Raw genomic sequence first — 25,276 nt, 5'->3', positions numbered from 1 at the left:
AAGAGTTTCAGGCTATGACTCAATTTACTTTCACTGAAAATTATTATGTGCAAATCAGGGTATCTTAGTTATTGATTACATTATATTAAGCTTTTGTTTATTTTTTTATTAATAATTAATTTTGTAGACTTGATTCTTTTATATTACAGTTTATTTTTATTATGATGTAAGTTGATTATGAAATATTTATTTCAGTTCATTAAAGTAAATATTATTTATTCTACCTTTTGTATAAGTGTTTATAAAAATTTTAGTATTTATTTACTTACCTTGAATAAAATCAATTTACAATTAATTATAGTTATCATTGTTATTGAGTAGAAATGAATTGTTAATGGTTTTCTAAGATATGTAATTTTTTAAGGACAAAATTTATTTTCTTTAGGCAGAAATATTAACTCGTTTATTCTGTAGGATGTAATGTCTAAAGCTAACTTATAATTTAATTAACTTTGAATATAATAGTAAATTTTAAACATGCCACCTTTAAGATCACAGTTTAATTCATCATATTTAAATTTGATTTTATAATTACTTTAGGTATTTATTTAAATGCTAAATTTGATTTCTTAAATTTTGTGATAATGACGAAATTAGTATATTTTTTTGTTCACAATAGGATTATTGTTAATATATTGTAAATAACTAGGCAAATTTGATTTTCACCTGTTTGTCAGAAATATGTTCTCTTGATAATATTTTGAGGTCTGGCCTGCTCACTGACGAAGATTTAGAGCCATTATATTTACACTGTACAAAGGTAACATAATTATTAGTTTCTTAATTAGGGTCTGGAATGAATGGGTTGTTGAGAAACTGTCTAATAATAAATTTTAGAATTTAACTTTTGAGATAAAACACCTAAATTCTCCTGTAGATTGAGAAAACCGTTTATTTTTACATAGTTTTTTTGAGTATTCTATACTTAATGATAATGTTTGTTGGGGTCTTATGAAGAATAACTGCTCTCTTCACTATTTAACAATTAATATTAATAAATAATTAATAGAAAATAATTTACATTGATAAGCGCAATTTACTATGCCAATAGCAGTGTAATTGTTTTCAAGAGCTCTTATCAGTGAAGGAGATTTTGACATAAGCATTGGATTACGAAAAATTTTTGGTACAGGAGCACAGTAATTAGGTGTGTTCAACTTTTAATTTCTTACGTACTTTTGAGTTAAGACCAGTGTGAGCCAGATCAGTTTCTGTCCCAAGTTGTATGTATTCACATTAATATGAATTGAATATGTGGGTAGGGTATTTTTACATTGTTGATTAAAATTAATTAATAATTTTAAAAAGTAACACATTGAATTAAGAATTAATTTATGTAGGTCTACGAATTGTATTGATATTTTGTGATTTGTTTATATTTATTATAAATTTTATTGTTTTAGTTATTTGTGTTTTAATTACTGTAGCTGTTTAATGTTCTTAGAATGAAAGGTTTGAAGTTGTATTCAGATTTGAAAGGATTGTGGTAAGGTAAGGTTTGTTGATATTCCTAAACATTTTAGTGATACAACTAAATTAATTTGTAAGGAGGAACCTGTTCCTATTACGTCAAATTATTTACTTTATTATTTTTCTGCTCTTTATAATTTGATAATTTCCATAGGTTTTTGGGTAATTTTTTCTTTATTTGTGTTATATGTATTCATTATCGTATGGTTTTTTATCTATCTTTTTTTAATGATATATTAGATTAGGTGTTTATACTGTAAAAACTGCTGGTTGATCATCAAATTTAAATTATGCTTTATTAGGTTCTTTACATTCTGTTGCGCAAACACTTTCATATGTAGTCAGATTAGTTTGATTTCATTGTCTTTAATTATTTTAATTGGTATTTGTAATACATTTGATTTTATAAATTGTCAGGTTTATTGTTGATTTATTCCTCATTAATTTATCTTAAGCATTTGTTACATGAACACTATTAAGGAAATAGATAAAAGAAATGATTGTTATAATGTGTCCTGTTATAATATAAGGTTCTTCAACCGGTCACTTTCTGGCCCATGTTAATAGTTGTAGCACTACAACTATGATTGGTTAATAAGATAAAATTGAATACCTTGCAAGGTGATTTATTGTAAAATTGTACAATTATTAGAATTTTGATTGATAAAAATAAAGCAATAACACCTCCTAACTTATTTGGAATTGATTGTAAAATAGCATCAGCAAGTAAGTTGTATTGTTCTGGTTGAATGTCAACTGGAGTTACAAGAAATTTGTTGGCACAAAAGTATGTGGCTCTCCTAGAAAATAAGTAACAGTTAATCATGTTATGAAGAGGCACTGAATAGAATCGGGAAGAAGAGAAATTTGTGGCGCAACTTGACTAGACTAGTAGGACATGTTCTGTGGCACCAATTTAGTGATGGAGGGAAGCGTGGAGGGTAAAAATCGTAGAGGGAGACCAAGAGATGAATACACTAAGCAGATTCAGAATGATGTAGGTTGCAGTAGTTATTCGGAGATGAAAAGGATTGCACAGGGTAGAGTAGCATGGAGAGCTGCATCAAACCAGTCTCTGGACTGAAGACCACAACAACAACAATCATATTTTAATTAATAATGATGTTTCTTTTTTGAATGATTTCTTGAAGCCTTCAGCTGCCACTTTCTCTCTTTCCTCTTCGATTGTGCAATTTCGGCTTTAGGCCATTTTCAAGTATCCATAAAATACTTGAAAATGTCCTAAGGTCAAAATTGTACAATCATACAGGAAATAAAGAAAATGGCAGCTGAAGGCTTCAAGAAATCATTCAAAAAATTCATCCCAGCTGCAGACCCTATTGCAGTGAAAATGATGATATTATTAATAAAAATGTAAATGAGTCCTTAATGTAAAATAAGAATGGAATCGAAATTTTGCAATATCTCCATGTAGTACTTAAGGAGTTATTTGATGTTGTTTGGTATAAAAAGAATAAATGAATTGCGACTGTGGTGGATGTAAAAATTGATTTAATGTTTCATTATCTTTGGCAAATCATCCTTAAATTCAGTGAGGTAAAGCTCTTCCTAAATATGGACTTGCTGAAAATAAATTTGTAATTACTTTTGCTCCATTACCATTTTCTTGTTTACGCACAAGAGAGAGAGAGAGAGAGAGAGAGAGAGAGAGAGAGAGAGAGAGAATAAAAATATATCTTGCTGTAAAATTGACTGCTCTCTTAGTTCTGATACTGTTGATGAAATTTCTTCTTCTTCTTCTTCTTCTTCTTCTTTTTCTTCACTTCAGGTATTAACCAAATTTCCTGTTATGATACCCATCTCATTGCATCCTCCCACTCTTCATAGAAGTCTCATTTCTTGAGCCTGTTTCCTACTGTGTTGGTGTCTTGTTGCCCACTTCCATAAGTACATATATATTGGTACTGCTACATTTAATTTGTGACCCACATCATGGTTATATTTGTAGGTGATGTTGCATCCTAGGTACTTAAAATGTTTAACTTGCTCCAAGATTTTATTACTCAAGTTCTTTTTGGATCTTACTGATTGTCTGCTCTGAAATGCCATCACTTTTATTTTATCTACTCACTATGTTAGGTTGTGATTTTGGGCTATCTGCTGCAACTTATGGATTCCCATTAGAAGGTCAGATTTGTGCTCTGTAATCAGAGTAATGTCATATGCATATAAACTTACATGAATCTAGTGTTATGATCTAAAAGAACTCCATTTATGTTCAACATTTTCCATTAGCTGATACTTTGAGAAATAGAACATCCTTGTTGGACTGCTTTGTTTGTGTTCATTGATTTTGTTGTTATATTTCACATATCTATAATAATTTCAGTGTTTGTGTATTAGCTCTTAATAGCATTTATAAGGTGAGATGGGTCCGCCCCTCGTGGTCTCGCGGTAGCGTTCTCGCTTCCCGAGCACGGGGTCCCGGGTTCGATTCCCGGCGGGGTCAGGGATTTTTCCTGCCTCGAGATGACTGGGTGTTGTTGTGTTGTCTTCATCATCATCATTCATCCCCATTACGGTTAGAGGAAGGCAACGGCAAACCACCTCCATTAGGACCTTGCCTAGTAAGGCGGTGCGGGTCTCCCGCATCGTTCCCCTACGCTCTGTCAAGAAGCATGGGACTTCATTTCCATTTCCAAGGTGAGATGCATAACCCCATTCAGCCATGACGTTCCATAGAATTTCTCTATTCACATTATCGAAAGCTTTCTCGAAATCCATAAAAGAGAGATGGGTTTCCCAATTGAACTCTCGTTCCTTTTCTATAATTTTTACAAAACCTGATTGTTCTTCAGATATTAATTTTTCTATGATATTTTTAAGTCTTGCTTTCAGGATTTTGGCATATAATTTATATGCTGAATCCAGGAGGCTTATACTGTGATAGTTACTTTATTTAGTTCTATCGTCCTTTTGAAAGATAGATATTATTTTAACTCTCAGACAGCCTTTTGGTACTTCCCTTGTTTCCCCAATATCTATTAACTATTGATCAAGGAATAACCATTCACACTTCCAAAGTCCCTATTAATACCATGTGAACCAGTGGCTTTCCTATTTTTTGTAGATTTTATACTGTCCGTTGTTCCTCTCACATCAATATTGTCCATGGCTTTGGCATCATTTAGTTCAGGTATCATCATACCACAAACTTTTATAATGAGCTATCCATTCATTCTCTCCTATATTATTAACTTATATATGATCATTTTCTTGTCTGTTGAATAGTTTTATCACTTTATAAGCAATAGTTTGTGTGCCATGTAAATCATGCTGTATATTACCAATAAAGTGTTCCCATCATTCTGCATGCACTTTCCGAGTTGTGCATTTCTCATTATTACTCTTCTCTTTATATTCAGTATATTTTTCATTAGTGGGATTATATATGTAGATCTTGAAAGTTTCTTGTTGTTCTATAATTGCCTTTTCTGTCTTTGTTGTTCAAATACTCACTCCTCCATGTTTCCTGTAGTTCCTTTTCTTCCCCAGAACCTAGTTATCTATATTCGATAGGGCTTTTTTAAGTTTTTCCATTCTTCGTTCAAGTCTTCTACTGTTTCTGAATTTGATAGTTTCTTGTCAACAATTTTTGATAGAGATCTCATGTGCTGGTATTTTCTAAAAGGTAAACTTGAAGAACCTATTCTTCTTTTTGATTCTTAATTGTTTTCTTTGATCCTTAAGTGTTTTCTTCGATTATCTCTATTTTGCATAGATGTCAGATATCGACACCAATAAGAAGTGATCTCATTCAATATTCACTCCTCAATAAACTCTGCTATTTGAAACCTGTCCGGGAAATCCCTCTTTTGTTATTATATAATCTATAATAGTGTATATCCTCTTGCTGACCAGGTAAATTTGTGTATTTCTTTCCTCCTAAAGAAACTATTGGTAATTTTTAAATGATAAAAAGTAGCAAAATCTGACTATTTTTCTTTTTTGATTGGATATGTATTCTCCAAATGTGCCAGCTATTTTTGGAATTGGTATATTTGCAAGTCTTTCATTGTGATCTCCCATAAGTAAAATCTGATTTTTATTGTATCTTGTAACTGTTTGTACGAGGCCTTGGACTCATCAGTTTTTCCTTCTTCTGAGACATAAGTTGCTATTTTTCTTAGGATTACACTCAGATCTTTAATTCCTACTAGAAATTTCCAGTGTCAATAGTTAGAAAAGGATGAGTATTGGATGAGAGGTATGGTATATGATTTTAATAGAGTATAAGCCAATAGTGATTTTGCAGGTGTTATTTTTAAGACTGGCTATCACTTTAAAATTGTCAATTTTAAACAGTGTGGTGAGTTTTCATTTTGCAGTATCTGGAGTTTTTAGTTAAGATTTCCTCATTGCATGTTAAAAATTAATGTAAAACCTAAATTCCAACATGTTTGTTTCAGAATACTATAGAGTTGTTAGCGATGCTTTAGCTACTTCTAGTGCTGACTGTGTATCAGCTGTGGAGCGTGCCACTGCACAAATTTCTATAATGCTACAACATATGGTGGGGCAACAGACACTAAAAAAAATGTTCAGGTACGTTAGCATCTTTTGAAAATGGTATGCAAAGTTGTAGTGCCATTTTCTGCATTGTGATAGCTTTCCAGTTGACTTGTATCATTCATAAAATTTTTGTATATAGTTGGTGCTGTTCAAATAGAAGAGCTAGTTGATTTTGATGAATAGTAAGGCTCCACATTATTTGCAGTTCATTCTGTAGACAAGTATGAATATGTATTGCACAAAGTTCCTGGTTATCCAACTACACTTAAGATATGCTGTATTTTGTGTCCCATGCTTTCAGTTCACTTTGAGGAAGTTATTGTCCAATTTTTATCTGTTTCTGTTTTTCATTCACATTTTTCCTGATGACAATTCTCATTTTCCATAGAGTGAAAACATCAGTATAGTCAAACAAATCTTGTGTTGCATACTCTGATAACAAATAGCTACATTTCAGTGCTGTGAAATGCATATAAATGGGTTCTTCAGTTGCCTTGCTTTCACTCCTTCTCTAAAGAACAAACTGTATATCTGCATCATTAGCAGCTCTCAGTTTGTAGGTATCACTTTATAACACCATCACAGATTTTTTCATCATCTACAAATATGCCTTAACAACCAGAAATTTGTTTCACAAGATGATTGGATTGCATTTCCTTAGGATTCTTCCAATGAATCTCAGTCTGGCATCTGCTTTACCAATGATCAACTTTATATGATCATTCCATTTTAAATCACTCCTAATGTGTACTCCCAGATAATTTATGGAATTAACTGTTTCCAGTTGCTGACCTGCTATTTTGTAGCTAAATGATAAGGGATCTTTCTTTCTATGTATTCGCAGCACATTACACTTGTCTACATTGAGATTCAATTGCCATTCCCTGCACCATGCGTCAATTCGATGCAGATCCTTCTGTATTTCAGTACAATTTTCCATTGTTACAACCTCTCGATACACCACAGCATCATCTGCAAAAAGCCTCAGTGAACTTCCGATGTCATCCACAAGGTCATTTATGTATATTGTGAATAGCAACGGTCCTATGGCAGTCCCGTGCGGCACACCTGAAATCACTCTCGCTTCGGAAGACTTCTCTCCATTGAGAATGACATGCTGCGTTCTGTTATCTAGGAACTCCTCAATCCAATCACACAATTGGTCTGATAGTCCATATGCTCTTACTTTGTTCATTAAACGACTGTGGGGAACTGTATCGAATGCCTTGCGGAAGTAAAGAAACACGGCATCTACCTGTGAACCCGTGTCTATGGCCCTCTGAGTCTCGTGGACGAATAGCACGAGCTGGGTTTCACACGACCGTCTTTTTCGAAACCCATGCTGATTCTTACAAAGTAGATTTCTAGTCTCCAGAAAAGTCATTATACTCGAACATAATACGTGTTCCAAAATTCTACAACTGATTGACGTTAGAGATACAGGTCTGTAGTTCTGCACATCTGTTCGACGTCCCTTCTTGAAAACAGGGATGACCTGTGCCCTTTTCCAATCCTTTGGAACGCTACGCTCTTCTAGAGACCTACTGTGCACCGCTGCAAGAAGGGGGGCAAGTTCCTTCGCGTACTCTGTGTAAAGTCAAACTGGTATCCCATCAGGTCCAGCGGCCTTTCCTCTTTTGAGCGATTTTAATTGTTTCCCTATCCCTCTCTCGTCTATTTCAATATCTACCATTTTGTCATCTGTGCGACAATCTAGAGAAGGAACTACAGTGCAGTCTTCCTCTGTGAAACAGCTTTCGAAAAAGACATTTAGTATTTCGGCCTTTAGTCTGTCATCCTCTGTTTCAGTACCATTTTGTTCACAGAGTGTCTGGACATTTTGTTTTGATCCACCTACCGCTTCAGTGTCAATTTCGGCAGAGGCTGATGCTATTTTCTTCGATGAATGAACTATTGTAATACAGTAAAACTTGCTCAAAATGGAATTGCTTGGGACTAAAATAATTTTCCAAATTGGACAAGTTTCCAGGTTACACAAAACGTGAGTTTTGGGCTATGTAAAATTTGTCAAGTATCAGGCACAGAAGTACAGTAAAAATTTTTAATTATGTATATACTGTATTTATGTACCTTCACTCCAGCATAGTATATGTTCATTTACTGTATATTGGACAGTAGAATACTGGACTATTACTAATTGATAAATAACATGAAATTTCTATATTTTTACTTGAACTTTGAATTCATGTATTATTATATGTACATACATACTATTCCCATGTTTATTTGCTTTACATTTCACATTTTTCGCCACATATCAGTGAGGGAAACTTGTTTTAATTTCCTGTTTAAAATTGTTTTTTCTAGGCAATTTTTTGCACCATACAATAATTTCAACAAGTTGGGAGAATTTGTGCATTATGCAAATTGTCATAAATCGTTTATGCATGCAATGGCTTCTTCAGGTGTATTAGTTTTTCTAGGAACATCATTTTGCTCCTCATCTTCTTCCTTTGTTTCTTCTTCATTGTCCTTTGTGTTGCGGATTTCTATTAAATCTGTTGCTGAGGTGAAAGTGGAGTGAGTTGACAGAAAGTCATCACTTTGAATGTAATCATCTGCACTACATGAAACGTTTTGAATTTTCATTAATTCAGCAATTGTGGCTGCATTTTCTGGAACTTCGATGGCCTCAGAAGTGTCTTGCTCATGACCCCCAATCCCCACTTTGTTGAAGCACTTGGTGACAGTTTGGGGTTTTATTTCCTTTACTGCCAAGCCAATCCAATTTACTGCATCCAAGACAGAAACAGACCGTGCAAGAGCAAACACATTTTTGGCTTCTTCAACACTAAGAATAAGAGATTGCATCAGTAATCGCCTATAATGACACTTGAATGTGTAAATAACACTCAGGTCATAGGTTGTGTGATGCTGGTTGAATGTGGAGGGAACCAAGCCAATTTTGCATTAGATGATGTTACTATCAGGTGGCAGGTTGCATTGTCTAGGAAAAGGAGAACTTGGTGATTTAATTTTTTCAATTTGGCATTGAAAGAGCCCAGCCATTCATCCGTAAGACCATGCCTCTTTATTGCTTCACGATGTGACTGGAAGCTTACTGATGTAAATGTTTTTAAACAACGCGGTTTTGCTGCCTTTCCAATCACCAGGGGCTTCTCCATTTCAACTAACGTGTTTCCACACAGCGATTCTTTCCTTGGACTCTCTTCCACTGGTGAACTTTTCACCTCGAATTGTTAGTGATTTTGAAGGCAGAGTGCAATAAAACAGTCCCATTTCATCAGCACTGAACATGTCTTTTGGGTCATAATTCACAATTAAGTTGGAGGTATTGTCTTCCATTCTGTTTCTATACTTTCGTGCACATTCTTAGCTCCCCCACATTATTCATTCCACACGATATTGTGTGCTTTGAAACTATCCAGCCATCCTGCGGATGTCTTGAAGTCCGTAATTCCAAGCCCTTTAGTGACTTTCATTCTGCAACATGGGTACAGATAAAGGTAAGTTTTTTGCCCACGCACTTATGAACCATTCCCACACTATTTCATTAATTTCTTCATTTCCAGTCTCCTTCGCCTTTCTTCTCATCTGTCTGTTTCCTTTCATCCGGAACCTTATCCATGTTTCTTAAAGTTTCATAAATTTGTGTTTTACCGCATTTGAAATGCAACATAATTTTGTGCACAGAGAATTTGTCTTTCTCACTTGCCAGAATTACATTAATCTTTTTACTAACTGTTAATGCCACATACCATTTATTTGACATCATGTTATGGTATCTCTTAAAGTGCTACTAGTCAACTGAAACTGGCAGAAAATAATGACCTTGCCGGGCAAAACCATTGTTTAACGGAACAGTACCCACCTCTTTCACTGCGCACATTGCAGCAGAGTGTTGGTAGATGCGCAACAATGTTCCTCTATGTGCCGGCATGTGTCAATAATGAGGAAAACGAGAAAGCTGACAAACAGAGTGCTGATGAATGAACCATTTCCTTTGATGTACTGTACCTACAGTGAGCGTAACTTATTCGTTGTTGCACAGAGCAGCATGGTTTTAGGTCCACACCAGCAGCACTGCTCTGCACTGGTCCTCTTTTTTTGGTTTTGTGCCGCTTAACAGAGATATTAAAAGTAACATCCTTGTAGTCATCAATAACTAATTAACTGTATACAGTAGTATTGTATAGGCGCTTTTCTGCATTATACAATGAATTTTTAAGTATGTTCTAAGATTTGCTTTCCGTTTCTGCATTAGGCATGTTCTGCTTTATACATAAAATTAGCATATAAAAGTGCACTGAATGCATAGAGACTGAAATGCTTGTGTGGTTTGGGCAGATTTCCGAATTGTACATATGCTGATTTGAGCAAGTTTTACTGTATTAAAGTTGTCCCAGATGTTGCAATTACCATGAACTGCATTGAGCACTATTGGGGAATTTCCATAAACTAATTGTGTCTGAACTTTTTCGCGCAAACTGTTACATGAGATTTGATGAACAATGTTTCACAGCTCTGATGATGACACCACCTTTGTCTATTAGCTGATAGTAACACACAGTAGAAGGTACTTCTCAAAGATCATTCTATAATCTGAAACATCTTCACAGCTCTGATGATGACACCACCTTTGTCTATTAGCTGATTGTAACACACAGTAGAAGGTACTTCTCAAAGATCATTCTATAATCTGAAACATCTTCTGCAGGATGACTAGCTGCTTTGTCGAGTAAAAGAATACACTTTCATGTAAACTATTCCCTTCCAAACACATATGTACCACATGACCAAACTTAGAATAGAAGCAGTCTCTGAACATCGTAGTATCCTATGAGGCCCCTTTCTAATGTATGTACTGAAGTGGTAAGTTCATTAGTCCTTTGAACGGACATGTGTGTTTTTTTTTTTTTTTTTTTTTTTCAGTAATGAACAACTTCAGTTTGTTTTTGCCTGAAGAAAGTGTGCAGAATAAACTGTTAGCCTTTCTTCCCCAGGCTATACGTCCAGTAGCATGTGCTTCAGCCAAAGAGGATGGAGTTTGTAGAGTCACAGTACAGTCCAATTTTGTCAGTGTTGTAAACTCTTTCAGGGAGAAAACTGTGCTGTATAACTGAAGAATTTATCACAAATTGCAATAGCTGTGTCTTTGTAACAATTAAATTTCTAGCATTGAACGGCAATTTCTTGAATCTCATACTGATCTGTAAATCAAGTCAGTCATCCTAATGAAGTATAAAATTTACCTTCTTTCTTCAGAGTTTCTGGAAACCATCCCACTTCCTGTATTAATATCGGACATGTTATGGGAACTCCTCCTGCTTTTCAGTTTGAACTTCCATGCTGGAAGGTAGTAGTCAGCATACAAAACTATTTCCTGATGTTTCATCTCCAGCTGGGGAAACCCCTTCAGATATAAAGTGCTTGATCTCTGAACATTTCTTACACATTGGGGGGGTGAAATATCAGGAAATAGTTTTGTATATTAACCATAGCCTTTAAACCTGTAAATTTTAATTTAACTACACACTGTCAGTGAAAGCCTGCATTGTCTTTCTGCTGTAACCATGTTATTGCTTCATCTAGTTTCGTGTAAGTTGAAGTTTTCAGCCACTTATGATAGCTGTTAACTTTGGTTGAAAAATATTACAGCTTTTTATTTTTCTGTAATCTCTCACTGTTTGTAAGCCTGTCTCATAACCATCAGAAAGTTTTGCTGTAGGTTCACCATTTTTTAACTTATCTATAACATGCAATTTCTTTTCAGTTGTTAGAAGAACATTTTATGTAATTTTCCTGACATTTATAAATTGTCCATTACTTCATCAAATAAGAAGAAATGCGCGCACACACACACACACACACACACACACACACACACACACACACACATATGTATATATAAAAAACAAAGATGATATGACTTACCATACGAAAGTGCTTGCAGGTCGATAGATACACAAACAAACACATACATACACACAAAATTCAAGCTTTCGCAAACAATGGTTGCTTCGTCAGGAACGAAGCAACCATTGGTTGCGAAAGCTTGAATTTTGTGTGTATGTATGTGTTTGTTTGTGTATCTATCGACCTGCCAGCACTTTCGTATGGTAAGTCACATCACCTTTGTTTTTAGATATATTTTTCCCGCGTGGAATGTTAAAGATGATGTGACTTACCAAACGAAAGCGCTGGAATGTCGATAGACACACAAACAAACACAAACATACACCTAAAATTCAAGCTTTCGCAACAAACTGTTGCCTCCTCAGGAAAGAGGGAAGGGGAGGGAAAGACGAAAGGATGTGGGTTTTAAGGGAGAGGGTAAGGAGTCATTCCAATCCCGGGAGCGGAAAGACTTACCTTAGGGGGAAAAAAGGAAAAAAGGACGGGTATACACTCGCGCACACACACACATATCCATCCGCACATATACAGACACAAGCAGACATATTTAAATATGGTCTTTAAATATGTCTGCTTGTGTCTGTATATGTGTGGATGGATATGTGTGTGTGTGCGAGTGTATACCCGTCCTTTTTTCCTTTTTTCTCCCTAAGGTAAGTCTTTCCGCTCCCGGGATTGGAATGACTCCCTACCCTCTCCCTTAAAACCCACATCCTTTCGTCTTTCCCTCTCCTTCCCTCTTTCCTGAGGAGGCAACAGTTTGTTGCGAAAGCTTGAATTTTGTGTGTATGTTTGTGTTTGTTTGTGTGTCTATCGACATTCCAGCGCTTTCGTTTGGTAAGTCACATCATCTTTGTTTTTAGATATATTTTTCCCACGTGGAATGTTTCCGTCTATATATATATATATATATATATATATATATATATATATATATATAAGAAAGATGATGAGACTTACCAAACAAAAGCGCTGGCAGGTCGATAGACACACAAACAAACACAAATATACACACAAAATTCAAGCTTTCGCAACAAACTGTTGCCTCATCAGGAAAGAGGGAAGGAGAGGGAAAGACGAAAGGATGTGGGTTTTAAGGGAGAGGGTAAGGAGTCATTCCAATCCCGGGAGCGGAAAGACTTACCTTAGGGGGAAAAAAGGACAGGTATACACTCGCACACACACACATATCCATCCACACATACAGACACAAGCAGACATATTTCCCTCTGTTATATATATATATATATATATATATATATATATATATATATATATATATATATATATATAAAAAACAAAGATGTGACTTACCGAACGAAAGCGCTGGCAGGTCGATAGACACAAACAAACACAAACACACACACACAAAATTCAAGCTTTCGCAACAAACTGTTGCCTCATCAGGAAAGAGGGAAGGAGAGGGAAAGACGAAAGGATGTGGGTTTTAGGGAGAGGGTAAGGAGTCATTCCAATCCCAGGAGCAGAAAGACTTACCTTAGGGGGAAAAAGGACGGGTATACACTCGCGTGCGCACACACACACACACACATATCCATCCACACATATACAGACACAAGCAGCACATCCTTTCGTCTTTCCCTCTCCTTCCCTCTTTCCTGATGAGGCAACAGTTTGTTGCAAAAGCTTGAATTTTGTGTGTAGTTTGTGTTTGTTTGTGTGTCTATCGACCTGCCAGCGCTTTCGTTCGGTAAGTCACACATCTTTGTTTTTACATATATTTTTCCCACGTGGAATGTTTCCCTCTATTATATATATATATATATATATATATATATATATATATATATATATATATATATATGTGTGTGTGTGTGTGTGTGTGTGTGTGGAATGTTTCCCTCTATTATACACTCCTGGAAATTGAAATAAGAACACCGTGAATTCATTGTCCCAGGAAGGGGAAACTTTATTGACACATTCCTGGGGTCAGATACATCACATGATCACACTGACAGAACCACAGGCACATAGACACAGGCAACAGAGCATGCACAATGTCGGCACTAGTACAGTGTATATCCACCTTTCGCAGCAATGCAGGCTGCTATTCTCCCATGGAGACGATCGTAGAGATGCTGGATGTAGTCCTGTGGAACGGCTTGCCATGCCATTTCCACCTGGCGCCTCAGTTGGACCACCGTTCGTGCTGGACGTGCAGACCGCGTGAGACGACGCTTCATCCAGTCCCAAACATGCTCAATGGGGGACAGATCCAGAGATCTTGCTGGCCAGGGTAGTTGACTTACACCTTCTAGAGCACGTTGGGTGGCACGGGATACATGCGGAGGTGCATTGTCCTGTTGGAACAGCAAGTTCCCTTGCCGGTCTAGGAATGGTAGAACGATGGGTTCGATGACGGTTTGGATGTACCGTGCACTATTCAGTGTCCCCTAGACGATCACCAGTGGTGTACGGCCAGTGTAGGAGATCGCTCCCCACACCATGATGCCGGGTGTTGGCCCTGTGTGCTTCGGTCGTATGCAGTCCTGATTGTTGCGCTCACCTGCACGGCGCCAAACACGCATACGACCATCATTGGCACCAAGGCAGAAGCGACTCTCATCGCTGAAGATGACACGTCTCCATTCGTCCCTCCATTCACGCCTGTCGCGACACCACTGGAGGCGGGCTGCACGATGTTGGGGCGTGAGCGGAAGACGGCCTAACGGTGTGCGGGACCGTAGCCCAGCTTCATGGAGACGGTTGCGAATGGTCCTCGCCGATACCCCAGGAGCAATAGTGTCCCTAATTTGCTGGGAAGTGGCGGTGCGGTCCCCTACGGCACTGCGTAGGATCCTACGGTCTTGACGTGCATCCGTGCGTCGCTGCGGTCCGGTCCCAGGTCGACGGGCACGTGCACCTTCCGCCGACCACTGGCGACAACATCGATGTACTGTGGAGACCTCACGCCCCACGTGTTGAGCAATTCGGCGGTACGTCCACCCGGCCTCCCGCATGCCCACTATACGCCCTCGCTCAAAGTCCGTCAACTGCACATACGGTTCACGTCCACGCTGTCGCGGCATGCTACCAGTGTTAAAGACTGCGATGGAACTCCGTATGCCACGGCAAACTGGCTGACACTGACGGCGGCGGTGCACAAATGCTGCGCAGCTAGTGCCATTCGACGGCCAACACCGCGGTTCCTGGTGTGTCCGCTGTGCCGTGCGTGTGATCATTGCTTGTACAGCCCTCTCGCAGTGTCTGGAGCAAGTATGGTGGGTCTGACACACCGGTGTCAATGTGTTCTTTTTTCCATTTCCAGGAGTGTATATATATATATATATATATATATATATATATATATATATATATATATATATATATATATAATAGAGGGAAACATTCCAAGTAGGAAAAGGAAAAATATATCTAAAAACAAAGATGATGTGACTTACCAAATGAAAGTGCTGGCAGGTCGACAGACACACAAACACAAACATACACACAAAATTCAAGCTTTCGCAACAAACTGTTGCCTCATCAGGAAAGAGGGAAGGAGAGGGAAAGACGAAAGGATGTGGGTTTTAAGGGAGAGGGTAAGGAGTCATTCCAATCCCGGGAGCGGAAAGACTTACCTTAGGGGGAAAAAAGGACGGGTATACACTCGCACGCACACACACACACATATCCATCCACACATATACAGACACAAGCAGACATATTTAAAGACAAAGAGTTTGGGCAGAGATGTCAGTCGAGGTAGAAGTGCAGAGGCAAAGATGTTGTTGAATGACAGGTGAGGTATGAGTGGCGGCAACTTGAAATTAGCGGAGATTGAGGCCTGGTGGATAACGGGAAGAGAGGATATATTGAAGAGCAAGTTCCCATCTCCGGAGTTCTGACAGGTTGGTGTTAGTGGGAAGTATCCAGATAACCCGGTCGGTGTAACACTGTGCCAAGATGTGCTGGCCGTGCACCAAGGCATGTTTAGCCACAGGGTGATCCTCATTACCAACAAACACTGTCTGCCTGTGTCCATTCATGCGAATGGACAGTTTGTTGCTGGTCATTCCCACATAGAATGCATCACAGTGTAGGCAGGTCAGTTGGTAGATCACGTGGGTGCTTTCACACGTGGCTCTGCCTTTGATCGTGTACACCTTCCGGGATACAGGACTGGAGTAGGTGGTGGTGGGAGGGTGCATGGGACAGGTTTTACACCGGGGGCGGTTACAAGGAAAGGAGCCAGAGGGTAGGGAAGGTGGTTTGGGGATTTCATAGGGATGAACTAACAGGTTACGAAGGTTAGGTGGACGGCGGAAAGACACTCTTGGTGGAGTGGGGAGGATTTCATGAAGGATGGATCTCATTTCAGGGCAGGATTTGAGGAAGTCGTATCCCTGCTGGAGAGCCACATTCAGAGTCTGGTCCAGTCCCGGAAAGTATCCTGTCACAAGTGGGGCACTTTTGTGGTTCTTCTGTGGAGGATTCTGGGTTTGAGGGGATGAGGAAGTGGCTCTGGTTATTTGCTTCTGTACCAGGTCGGGAGGGTAGTTGCGAGATGCGAAAGCTGTTATCAGGTTGTTGGTGTAATGGTTCAGGGATTCCGGACTGGAGCAGATACGTTTGCCACGAAGACCTAGTCTGTAGGGAAGGGACCGTTTGATGTGGAATGGGTGGCAGCTGTCGTAATGGAGGTACTGTTGCTTGTTGGTGGGTTTGATGTGGACGGACGTGTGAAGCTGGCCATTGGACAGGTGGAGGTCAACATCAAGGAAAGTGGCATGGGATTTGGAGTAGGACCAGGTGAATCTGATGGAACCAAAGGAGTTGAGGCTGGAGAGGAAATTCTGGAGTTCTTCTTCACTGTGAGTCCAGATCGTGAAGATGTCATCAATAAATCTGTACCAAACTTTGGGTTGGCAGGCCTGGGTAACCAAGAAGGCTTCCTCTATGCGACCCATGAATAGGTTGGCGTACGAAGGGGGCATCCTGGTACCCATGGCTGTTCCCTTTAATTGTTGGTATGTCTGGTCTTCAAAAGTGAAGAAGTTGTGGGTCAGGATGAAGCTGGCTAAGGTAATGAGGAAAGAGGTTTTAGGTAGGGTGGCAGGTGATTGGCGTGAAAGGAAATGCTCCATCGCAGCGAGGCCCTGGACGTGCGGGATATTTGTGTATAAGGAAGTGCATCAATGGTTACAAGGATGGTTTCTGGGGGTAACGGATTGGGTAAGGATTCCAGGCGTTCGAGAAAGTGGTTGGTGTCTTTGATGAAGGATGGGAGACTGCATGTAATGGGTTGAAGGTGTTGATCTACGTAGGCAGAGATACGTTCTGTGGGGGCTTGGTAACCAGCTACAATGGGGCGGCCGGGATGATTGGGTTTGTGAATTTTAGGAAGAAGGTAGAAGGTAGGGGTGCGGGGTGTCGGTGGGGTCAGGAGTTTGATGGAGTCAGGTGAAAGGTTTTGTAGGGGGCCTAAGGTTCTGAGGATTCCTTGATGCTCCGCCTGGACATCAAGAATGGGATTACCTTGGCAAACTTTGTATGTGGTGTTGTCTGAAAGCTGACGCAGTCCCTCAGCCACTTACTGCCGACGATCAAGTACCACGGTCGTGGAACCCTTGTCCGCCGGAAGAATGACGATGGACCGGTCAGCCTTCAGATCACGGATAGCCTGGGCTTCAGCAGTGGTGATGTTGGGAGTAGGATTAAGGTTTTTTAAGAAGGATTGAGAGGCAAGGCTGGAAGTCAGAAATTCCTGGAAGGTTTGGAGAGGGTGATTTTGAGGAAGAGGAGGTGGGTCCCGTTGTGACGGAGGACGGAACTGTTCCAGGCAGGGTTCAATTTGGATAGTGTCTTGGGGAGTTGGATCATTAGGGGTAGGATTAGGATCATTTTTCTTCGTGGCAAGGTGATACTTTCAGCAGAGAGTATGAGTGTAGGACAGTAAATCTTTGACGAGGGCTGTTTGGTTGAATCTGGGAGTGGGGCTGAAGTGAGGCCTTTGGATAGGACAGAGGTTTCGGATTGGGAGAGAGGTTTGGAGGAAAGGTTAACTACTGAATTAGGGTGTTGTGGTACCAGATTGTGTTGATTGGAATTTTGAGGTTTTGGAGGGAGTGGAGCTGGAAGTGGGAGATTGAGTAGATGGGAGAGACTGGGTTTGTGTCCAATGAGAGGTGGTTGAGGTTTGCTAGAAAGGTTGTGGTGGGTGAGTGAGTTGCCTTTCCGGAGGTGGGAAACCAGGAGATTGGATAGTTTTTTGAGGTGAAGGGTGGCATGCTGTTCTAATTTGCGGTTGGCCTGTAGGAGGATGCTCTGAATAGCCGGTGTGGATGTGGGAGAGGAAAGATTGAGGACTTTTATTAAGGATAGGAGTTGACGGGTGTGTTCATTGGCTGAGTTGATGTGTAGGTGAAGGATTAGGTGGGTGAGGGCAATGGATTGTTCAGTTTGGAACTGGTATAGGGACTGATGGAAAGAAGGGTTGCACCCAGAGATGGGAACTTTAAGTGTGAGGCCTTTGGGGGTTATGCCAAGCCTGAGAAAATAAAATATGCGAGCGTAATCTGGCTAGGGTGAAGGCATGTTTGCGGAGGGAATGTAAATAAAACTTAATGGGGTCGTTGTGGGGGTGTTGTGAGTGTGACATGGTATTAGAAGGTGGAAAGTGTAACATGAGGTTGAAATGAAAATGAAAGATAAAAATATATGGGGAGAGATAAAGGTGAACTAGAAAGCAACTGGAGATCTGGTATGGAAAAAGGCGAAAAAGTGTTGGTTAAGTTGATCCTGTGTGAACTTGGGTTGGTAGACAGCGATGTGCATAAAGGTTAGGTGGTTGTGTTGCCGCTAAAACAGGTTAAAGGACGGAGAAATTCGGGAAAATTTCAAAAAAACGTGTAAATGTATTAAAAGGAGTGGTGTTGTGGTGAAAGATTATGAAAATGGGGCTAACAATTGTCTGACGAAGAAATAATGACGTTAAAACCTGTGGGGAGCGGCTAAAAATGATCAGTGATGTGCGAAAAACGGAAGTGGAAATATAGTGAAAGTTATTACAACTAGCCGAAATGGTTGTTTTATACGTGAAAGCAGCTGTTATTGAACTAGAAACGGTGGATTTTATAGCAGCGGTGGTGTTGAAAGCGGAAAATAAATTTTTTTTGGTTATGGTTTGGAAGTGGGTTACGTATTATTGAGTATATATAGGCGGGATAAAATTGTATAGTAGATTACGGTAAAAAGGGGAAGGTGAATACAAAGTGAGACTACTGGTAAAAACAGAAAGAGAAAATAAAGAGAAAATAAGACGACAGGATAGATTTCGAAATGCAACAGCAACAATAACAAATGTAATTGTTGGGTTCAAATTAATGATATGGTTATAATAGAGGGAAACATTCCACGTAGGAAAAATATATCTAAAAACAAAGATGATGTGACTTACCAAATGAAAGTGCTGGCAGGTCGACAGACACACAAACAAACACAAACATACACACAAAATTCAAGCTTTCGCAACAAACTGTTGCCTCATCAGGAAAGGGGGAAGGAGAGGGAAAAACGAAAGGATGTGGGTTTTAAGGGAGAGGGTAAGGAGTCATTCCAATCCCGGGAACGGAAAGACTTACCTTAGGGGGAAAAAAGGACGGGTATACACTCGCGCGCGCACACACACACATATCCATCCACACATATACAGACACAAGCAGACATATTAAAAGACAAAGAGTTTGGGCAGAGATGTCAGTCGAGGCAGAAGTGCAGAGGCAAAGATGTTGTTGAATGACAGGTGAGGTATGAGTGGCGACAACTTGAAATTAGCGGAGATTGAGGCCTGGTGGGTAACGGGAAGAGAGGATATATTGAAGAGCAAGTTCCCATCTCCGGAGTTCGGATAGGTTGGTGTTGGTGGGAAGTATCCAGATAACCCGGACTGTGTAACACTGTGCCAAGATGTGCTGGCCGTGCAACAAGGCATGTTTAGCCACAGGGTGATCCTCATTACCAACAAACACTGTCTGGCTGTGTCCATTCATGCGAATGGACGGTTTGTTGCTGGTCATTCCCACATAGAATGCATCACAGTTTAGGCAGGTCAGTTGGTAAATCACGTTGGTGCTTTCACACGTGGCTCTGCCTTTGATCATGTACACCTTCCGGGTTACAGGAAAGGAGTAGGTGGTGGTGGGAGGGTGCATGGGACAGGTTTTACACCGGGGGCGGTTACAAGGAAAGGAGCCAGAGGGTAGGGAAGGTGGTTTGGGGATTTCATAGGGATGAACTAACAGGTTACGAAGGTTAGGTGGACGGCGGAAAGACACTCTTGGTGGAGTGGGGAGGATTTCATGAAGGATGGATCTCATTTCAGGGCAGGATTTGAGGAAGTCGTATCCCTGCTGGAGAGCCACATTCAGAGTCTGGTCCAGTCCCGGAAAGTATCCTGTCACAAGTGGGGCACTTTTGTGGTTCTCCTGTGGGAGGTTCTGGGTTTGAGGGGATGAGGAAGTGGCTCTCGTTATTTGCTTCTGTACCAAGTCGGGAGGGTAGTTACGGGATGCGAAAGCCGTTGTCAGGTTGTTGGTGTAATGGTTCAGGGATTCCGGACTGGACCAGATTCGTTTGCCACGAAGACCTAGTCTGTAGGGAAGGGACCGTTTGATGTGGAATGGGTGGCAGCTGTCATAACGGAGGTACTGTTGCTTGTTGATGGGTTTGATGTGGACGGACGTGTGAAGCTGGCCATTGGACAGGTGGAGGTCAACATCAAGGAAAGTGGCACGGGATTTGGAGTAGGACCAGGTGAATCTGATGGAACCAAAAGGAGTTGAGGTTGGAGAGGAAATTCTGGAATTCTTCTTCACTGTGAGTCCAGATCATGATGATGTCATCAATAAATCTGTACCAAACTTTGGGTTGGCAGGCCTGGGTAACCAAGAAGGCTTCCTCTAAGCGACCCATGAATAGGTTGGCGTACGAGGGCTCCATCCTGGTACCCATGGCTGTTCCCTTTAATTGTTGGTATGTCTGGCCTTCAAAAGTGAAGAAGTTGTGGGTCAGGATGAAGCTGGCTAAGGTGATGAGGAAAGAGGTTTTAGGTAGGGTGGCAGGTGATTGGCGTGAAAGGAAATGCTCCATCGCAGCGAGGCCCTGGACGTTCGGAATATTTGTGTATAAGGAAGTGGCATCAATGGTTACAAGGATGGTTTCCGGGGGTAACAGATTGGGTAAGGATTCCAGGCGTTCGAGAAAGTGGTTGGTGTCTTTGATGTCTGGAGGCTGGAAGTCAGAAATTCCTGGAAGGTTTGGAGAGGGTGATTTTGAGGAAGAGGAGGTGGGTCCTGCAGTGACGGAGGACGGAACTGTTCCAGGCAGGGTTCAATTTGGATAGTGTCTTGGGGAGTTGGATCATTAGGAGTAGGATTAGGATCATTTTTCTTCGTGGCAAAGTGATACTTCCAGTAGAGAGTACGAGTGTAGGACAGTAAATCTTTGACGAGGTCTAAACCTCTCTCCCAATCCGAAACCTCTGTCCTATCCAAAGGCCTCACCTTCAGCCTCACTCCGAGATTCAACCAAACAGCCATATATCTAAAAACACAGATGATGTGACTTACCGAACGAAAGTGCTGGCAGGTCGATAGACACACAAACACAAACATACACACATAATTCAAGCTTTCGCAACAAACTGTTGCCTCATCAGGAAAGAGGGAAGGAGAGGGAAAGACGAAAGGATGTGTGTTTTAAGGGAGAGGGTAAGGGGTCATTCCAATCCCAGGAGCGGAAAGACTTACCTTAGGGGGAAAAAAGGACAGGTATACACTCTCACACACACACATATCCATCCGGACATACACAGACACAAGCAGACATTCGTAAAGGCAAAGAGTTTGGATATATTTAGATATATTTTTCCCACGTGGAATGTTTCCCTCTATTATATTCAATCATATATATATATATATATATATATATATATATATATATATATATATATATATATATATATATATATATATATATATATATATATAGAGAGAGAGAGAGAGAGAGAGAGAGAGAGAGAAATACTCCATGTGGGAAAAATGTTGACCTCCATCTGTCCAATGGCCAGCTTCACACGTCCGTCCACATCAAACCCACCAACAAGCAACAGTACCTCCATTATGACAGCTGCCACCCATTCCACATCAAACGGTCCCTTCCCTACAGCCTAGGTCTTCGTGGCAAACAAATCTGCTCCAGTCCGGAATCCCTGAACCATTACACCAACAACCTGACAACAGCTTTCGCATCCCGTAACTACCCTCCCGACTTGGTACAGAAGCAAATAACGAGAGCCACTTCCTCATCCCCTCAAACCCAGAACCTCCCACAGGAGAACCACAAAAGTGCCCCACTTGTGACAGGATACTTTCCGGGACTGGACCAGACTCTGAATGTGGCTCTCCAGCAGGGATACGACTTCCTCAAATCCTGCCCTGAAATGAGATCCATCCTTCATGAAATCCTCCCCACTCCACCAAGAGTGTCTTTCCGCCGTCCACCTAACCTTCGTAACCTGTTAGTTCATCCCTATGAAATCCCCAAACCACTTTCCCTACCCTCTGGCTCCTACCCTTGTAACTGCCCCCGGTGTAAAACGTGTCCCATGCACCCTCCCACCACCACCTACTCCAGTCCTGTAACCCGGAAGGTGTACATGATCAGAGGCAGAGCCACGTGTGAAAGCACCCAATTGATTTACCAACTGACCTGCCTACACTGTGAAGCTTTCTATGTGGGAATGACCAGCAACAAACTGTCCGTTCCCATTAATGGACACAGGCAGACTGTGTTTGTTGGTAATGAGGATCACCCTGTGGCTAAACATGCCTTGGTGCACGGCCAGCACATCTTGGCACAGTGTTACACAGTCCGGGTTATCTGGATACTTCCCACTAACACCAACCTGTCAGAACTCCGGAGATGCGAACTTGCTCTTCAATATATCCTCTATTCCCGTTACCCACCAGGCCTCAATCTCCGCTAATTTCAAGTTGCCGCCACTTATACCTCAGCTGTCATTCAACACCGAGCGAGGTGGCGCAGTGGTTAGCACACTGGACTCGCATTCGGTAGGACGACGGTTCAATCCCGTCTCAGGCCATCCTGATTTAGGTTTTCCGTGATTTCCCTAAATCCTTTCAGGCAAATGCGGGGATGGTTCCTTTCAAAGGGCACGGCCGATTTCCTTCCCCATCCTTCCCTAACCCTAGCTTGCGCTCAGTCTCTAATGATCTCGTTGTCGACAGGACGTTAAACACTAATCTCCTCCTCTCCTCCTCCTGTCATTCAACAACATCTTTGCCTCTGCACTTCCGCCTCGATTGACATCTCTGCGCAAACTCTTTGTCTTTAAATATGTCTGCTTGTGTCTGTATATGTGTGGATGGATATGTGTGTGTGCGAGTGTATACCCATTCTTTTTTCCCCCTAAGGTAAGTCTTTCCGCTCCCGGGATTGGAATGACTCCTTACCCTCTCCCTTAAAACCCACATCCGTTCGTCTTTCCCTCTCCTTCCCCTCTTTCCTGATGAGGCAACAGTTTGTTGCGAAAGCTTGAATTTTGTGTGTGTGTTTGTGTTTGTTTGTGTGTCTATCGACCTGCCAGCGCTTTCGTTCAGTAAGTCACATCATCTTTGTTTTTAGATATATTTTCCCACGTGGAATGTTTCCGTCTATTGTGTGTGTGCGAGTGTATATCCGTCCTCTTTTCCCCGTAAGGTAAGTCTTTCTGCTCCCGGAATCGGAATGACTCATTACCCTCTCCCTTAAAACCCACATCCTTTCGTCTTTCCCTCTCCTTCCCTCTTTCCTGACGAGGCAACCGTTGGTTGCGAAAGCTAGAATTTTGTGTGTGTGTTTGTGTTTGTTTGTGTGTCTATTGACCTGCCAGCGCTTTCGTTTGGTAAGTCACATCATCTTTGTTTTTATATATATTTTTCCCACGTGGAATGTTTCCCTCTCTTATATTCATATATGTGTGTCTATCGACCTGCCAGCGCTTTCGTTCGGTAAGTCACATCATCTTTATTTTTGGATATATTTTTCCCACGTGGAATGTTTCCATCTATATATATATATCTAAAAACAAAGATGATGTGACTTACCAAATGAAAGTGCTGGCAGGTCGACAGACACACAAACAAACACAAACATACACACACAATTCAAGCTTTCGCAACAGACTGTTGCCTCATCGGGAAAGAGGGAAGGAAAGGGAAAGACGAAAGGATGTGGGTTTTAAGGGAGAGGGTAACGAGTCATTCCCATCCCGGGAGCGGAAAGACTTACCTTAGGGGGAAAAAGGACGGGTATACACTCGCACACACACACATATCCATCCACACATATACAGATACAAGCAGACATATTTAAAGACAAAGACCGTCTTTAAATATGTCTGCTTGTGTCTGTATATGTGTGGATGGATATGTGTGTGTGCGCGAGTGTATACCCGTCCTTTTTTCCCCCTAAGGTAAGTCTTTCCGCTCCCGGGATTGGAATGACTCCTTACCCTCTCCCTTAAAACCCACTTCCTTTCATCTTTCCGTCTCCTTCCCTCTTTCCTGACGAAGCAACCGTTTGTTGCGAAAGCTAGAATTTTGTGTGTATGTTTGTGTTTGTTTGTGTGTCTATCGACCTGCCAGCGCTTTTGTTTGGTAAGTCTCATCACTTTCTTTCTTTTTAGATATATTTTTTCCACGTGGAATGTTTCCCTCTGTTATATTCATCTTTGTTTTTATATATATATATATATATATATGGCTGCTATCTCTGGCCACTGTGTGTGTATATATATATATATATATATATATATATATATATATATATATATATATATATATATATGGCTGCTATCTCTGGCCACTGTGTATGAAAGCAACAATCTGGAGTAGGACAAGGAAGGGGGAGGGATATCGGGGTAGAGGTGGGGGGAGAGAAGAGCGCTGTGTGGGAGAGCACACAGGGAGTAGATGAAACAGGACAAGGCTGCCAGGCGTAGTGTCGAGAGACTGTGGGGGAGGGAGGGGGGAATGGGGACCGGAAAAGGAGTGGAGCAGAGGAGGGGAATAGACTGGCACAGAGGGGTTAGGGAATATGAATTGGGAGGACAGAGGGGGCAGAAGCACAGAAGTCATAAAATTGTTGATATCCCAGTCTGGACTTTGTGTTGTTAGAAATGGTTCTAATTTTATCAGAACAGACAAAAACTGCATGGTTAAAAGTATAGTAGCAACAACACTGTGAACTTGTTGTGGTTAGCTGCTGTTAGGAGGTCAAATTGAAGCAAAGAATCCTTGTATATGCCTTCATAACAGATTACTTTCAATATTCCTTTGCGTTTAATATTTTA

The 25,276-nt window shown here is 40.7% G+C and overlaps 1 protein-coding gene across 2 annotated transcripts in view; it reads left to right on the top strand.

The window, feature by feature from the left end:
* LOC126253517 (putative serine protease K12H4.7) overlaps window positions 1-25,276 on the top strand; it is a 108,858-nt gene that overhangs the window by 56,932 nt on the left and 26,650 nt on the right. For both annotated transcript variants that reach the window (XM_049954903.1, XM_049954894.1), the window contains exon 5: window positions 5,901-6,036. In XM_049954903.1, the coding sequence (XP_049810860.1) occupies window positions 5,901-6,036 (136 nt within the window). The remainder of the gene's footprint in view (window positions 1-5,900; window positions 6,037-25,276) is intronic.

This window comes from Schistocerca nitens, chromosome 1 (assembly GCF_023898315.1).
Source record: "Schistocerca nitens isolate TAMUIC-IGC-003100 chromosome 1, iqSchNite1.1, whole genome shotgun sequence".
In the NCBI taxonomy this organism is placed as follows: Eukaryota; Metazoa; Arthropoda; class Insecta; order Orthoptera; family Acrididae; genus Schistocerca; species Schistocerca nitens.
The sequence above is the reverse complement of the archived record's forward strand: the minus strand, read 5'-3'. Positions and strand labels throughout refer to the sequence as shown.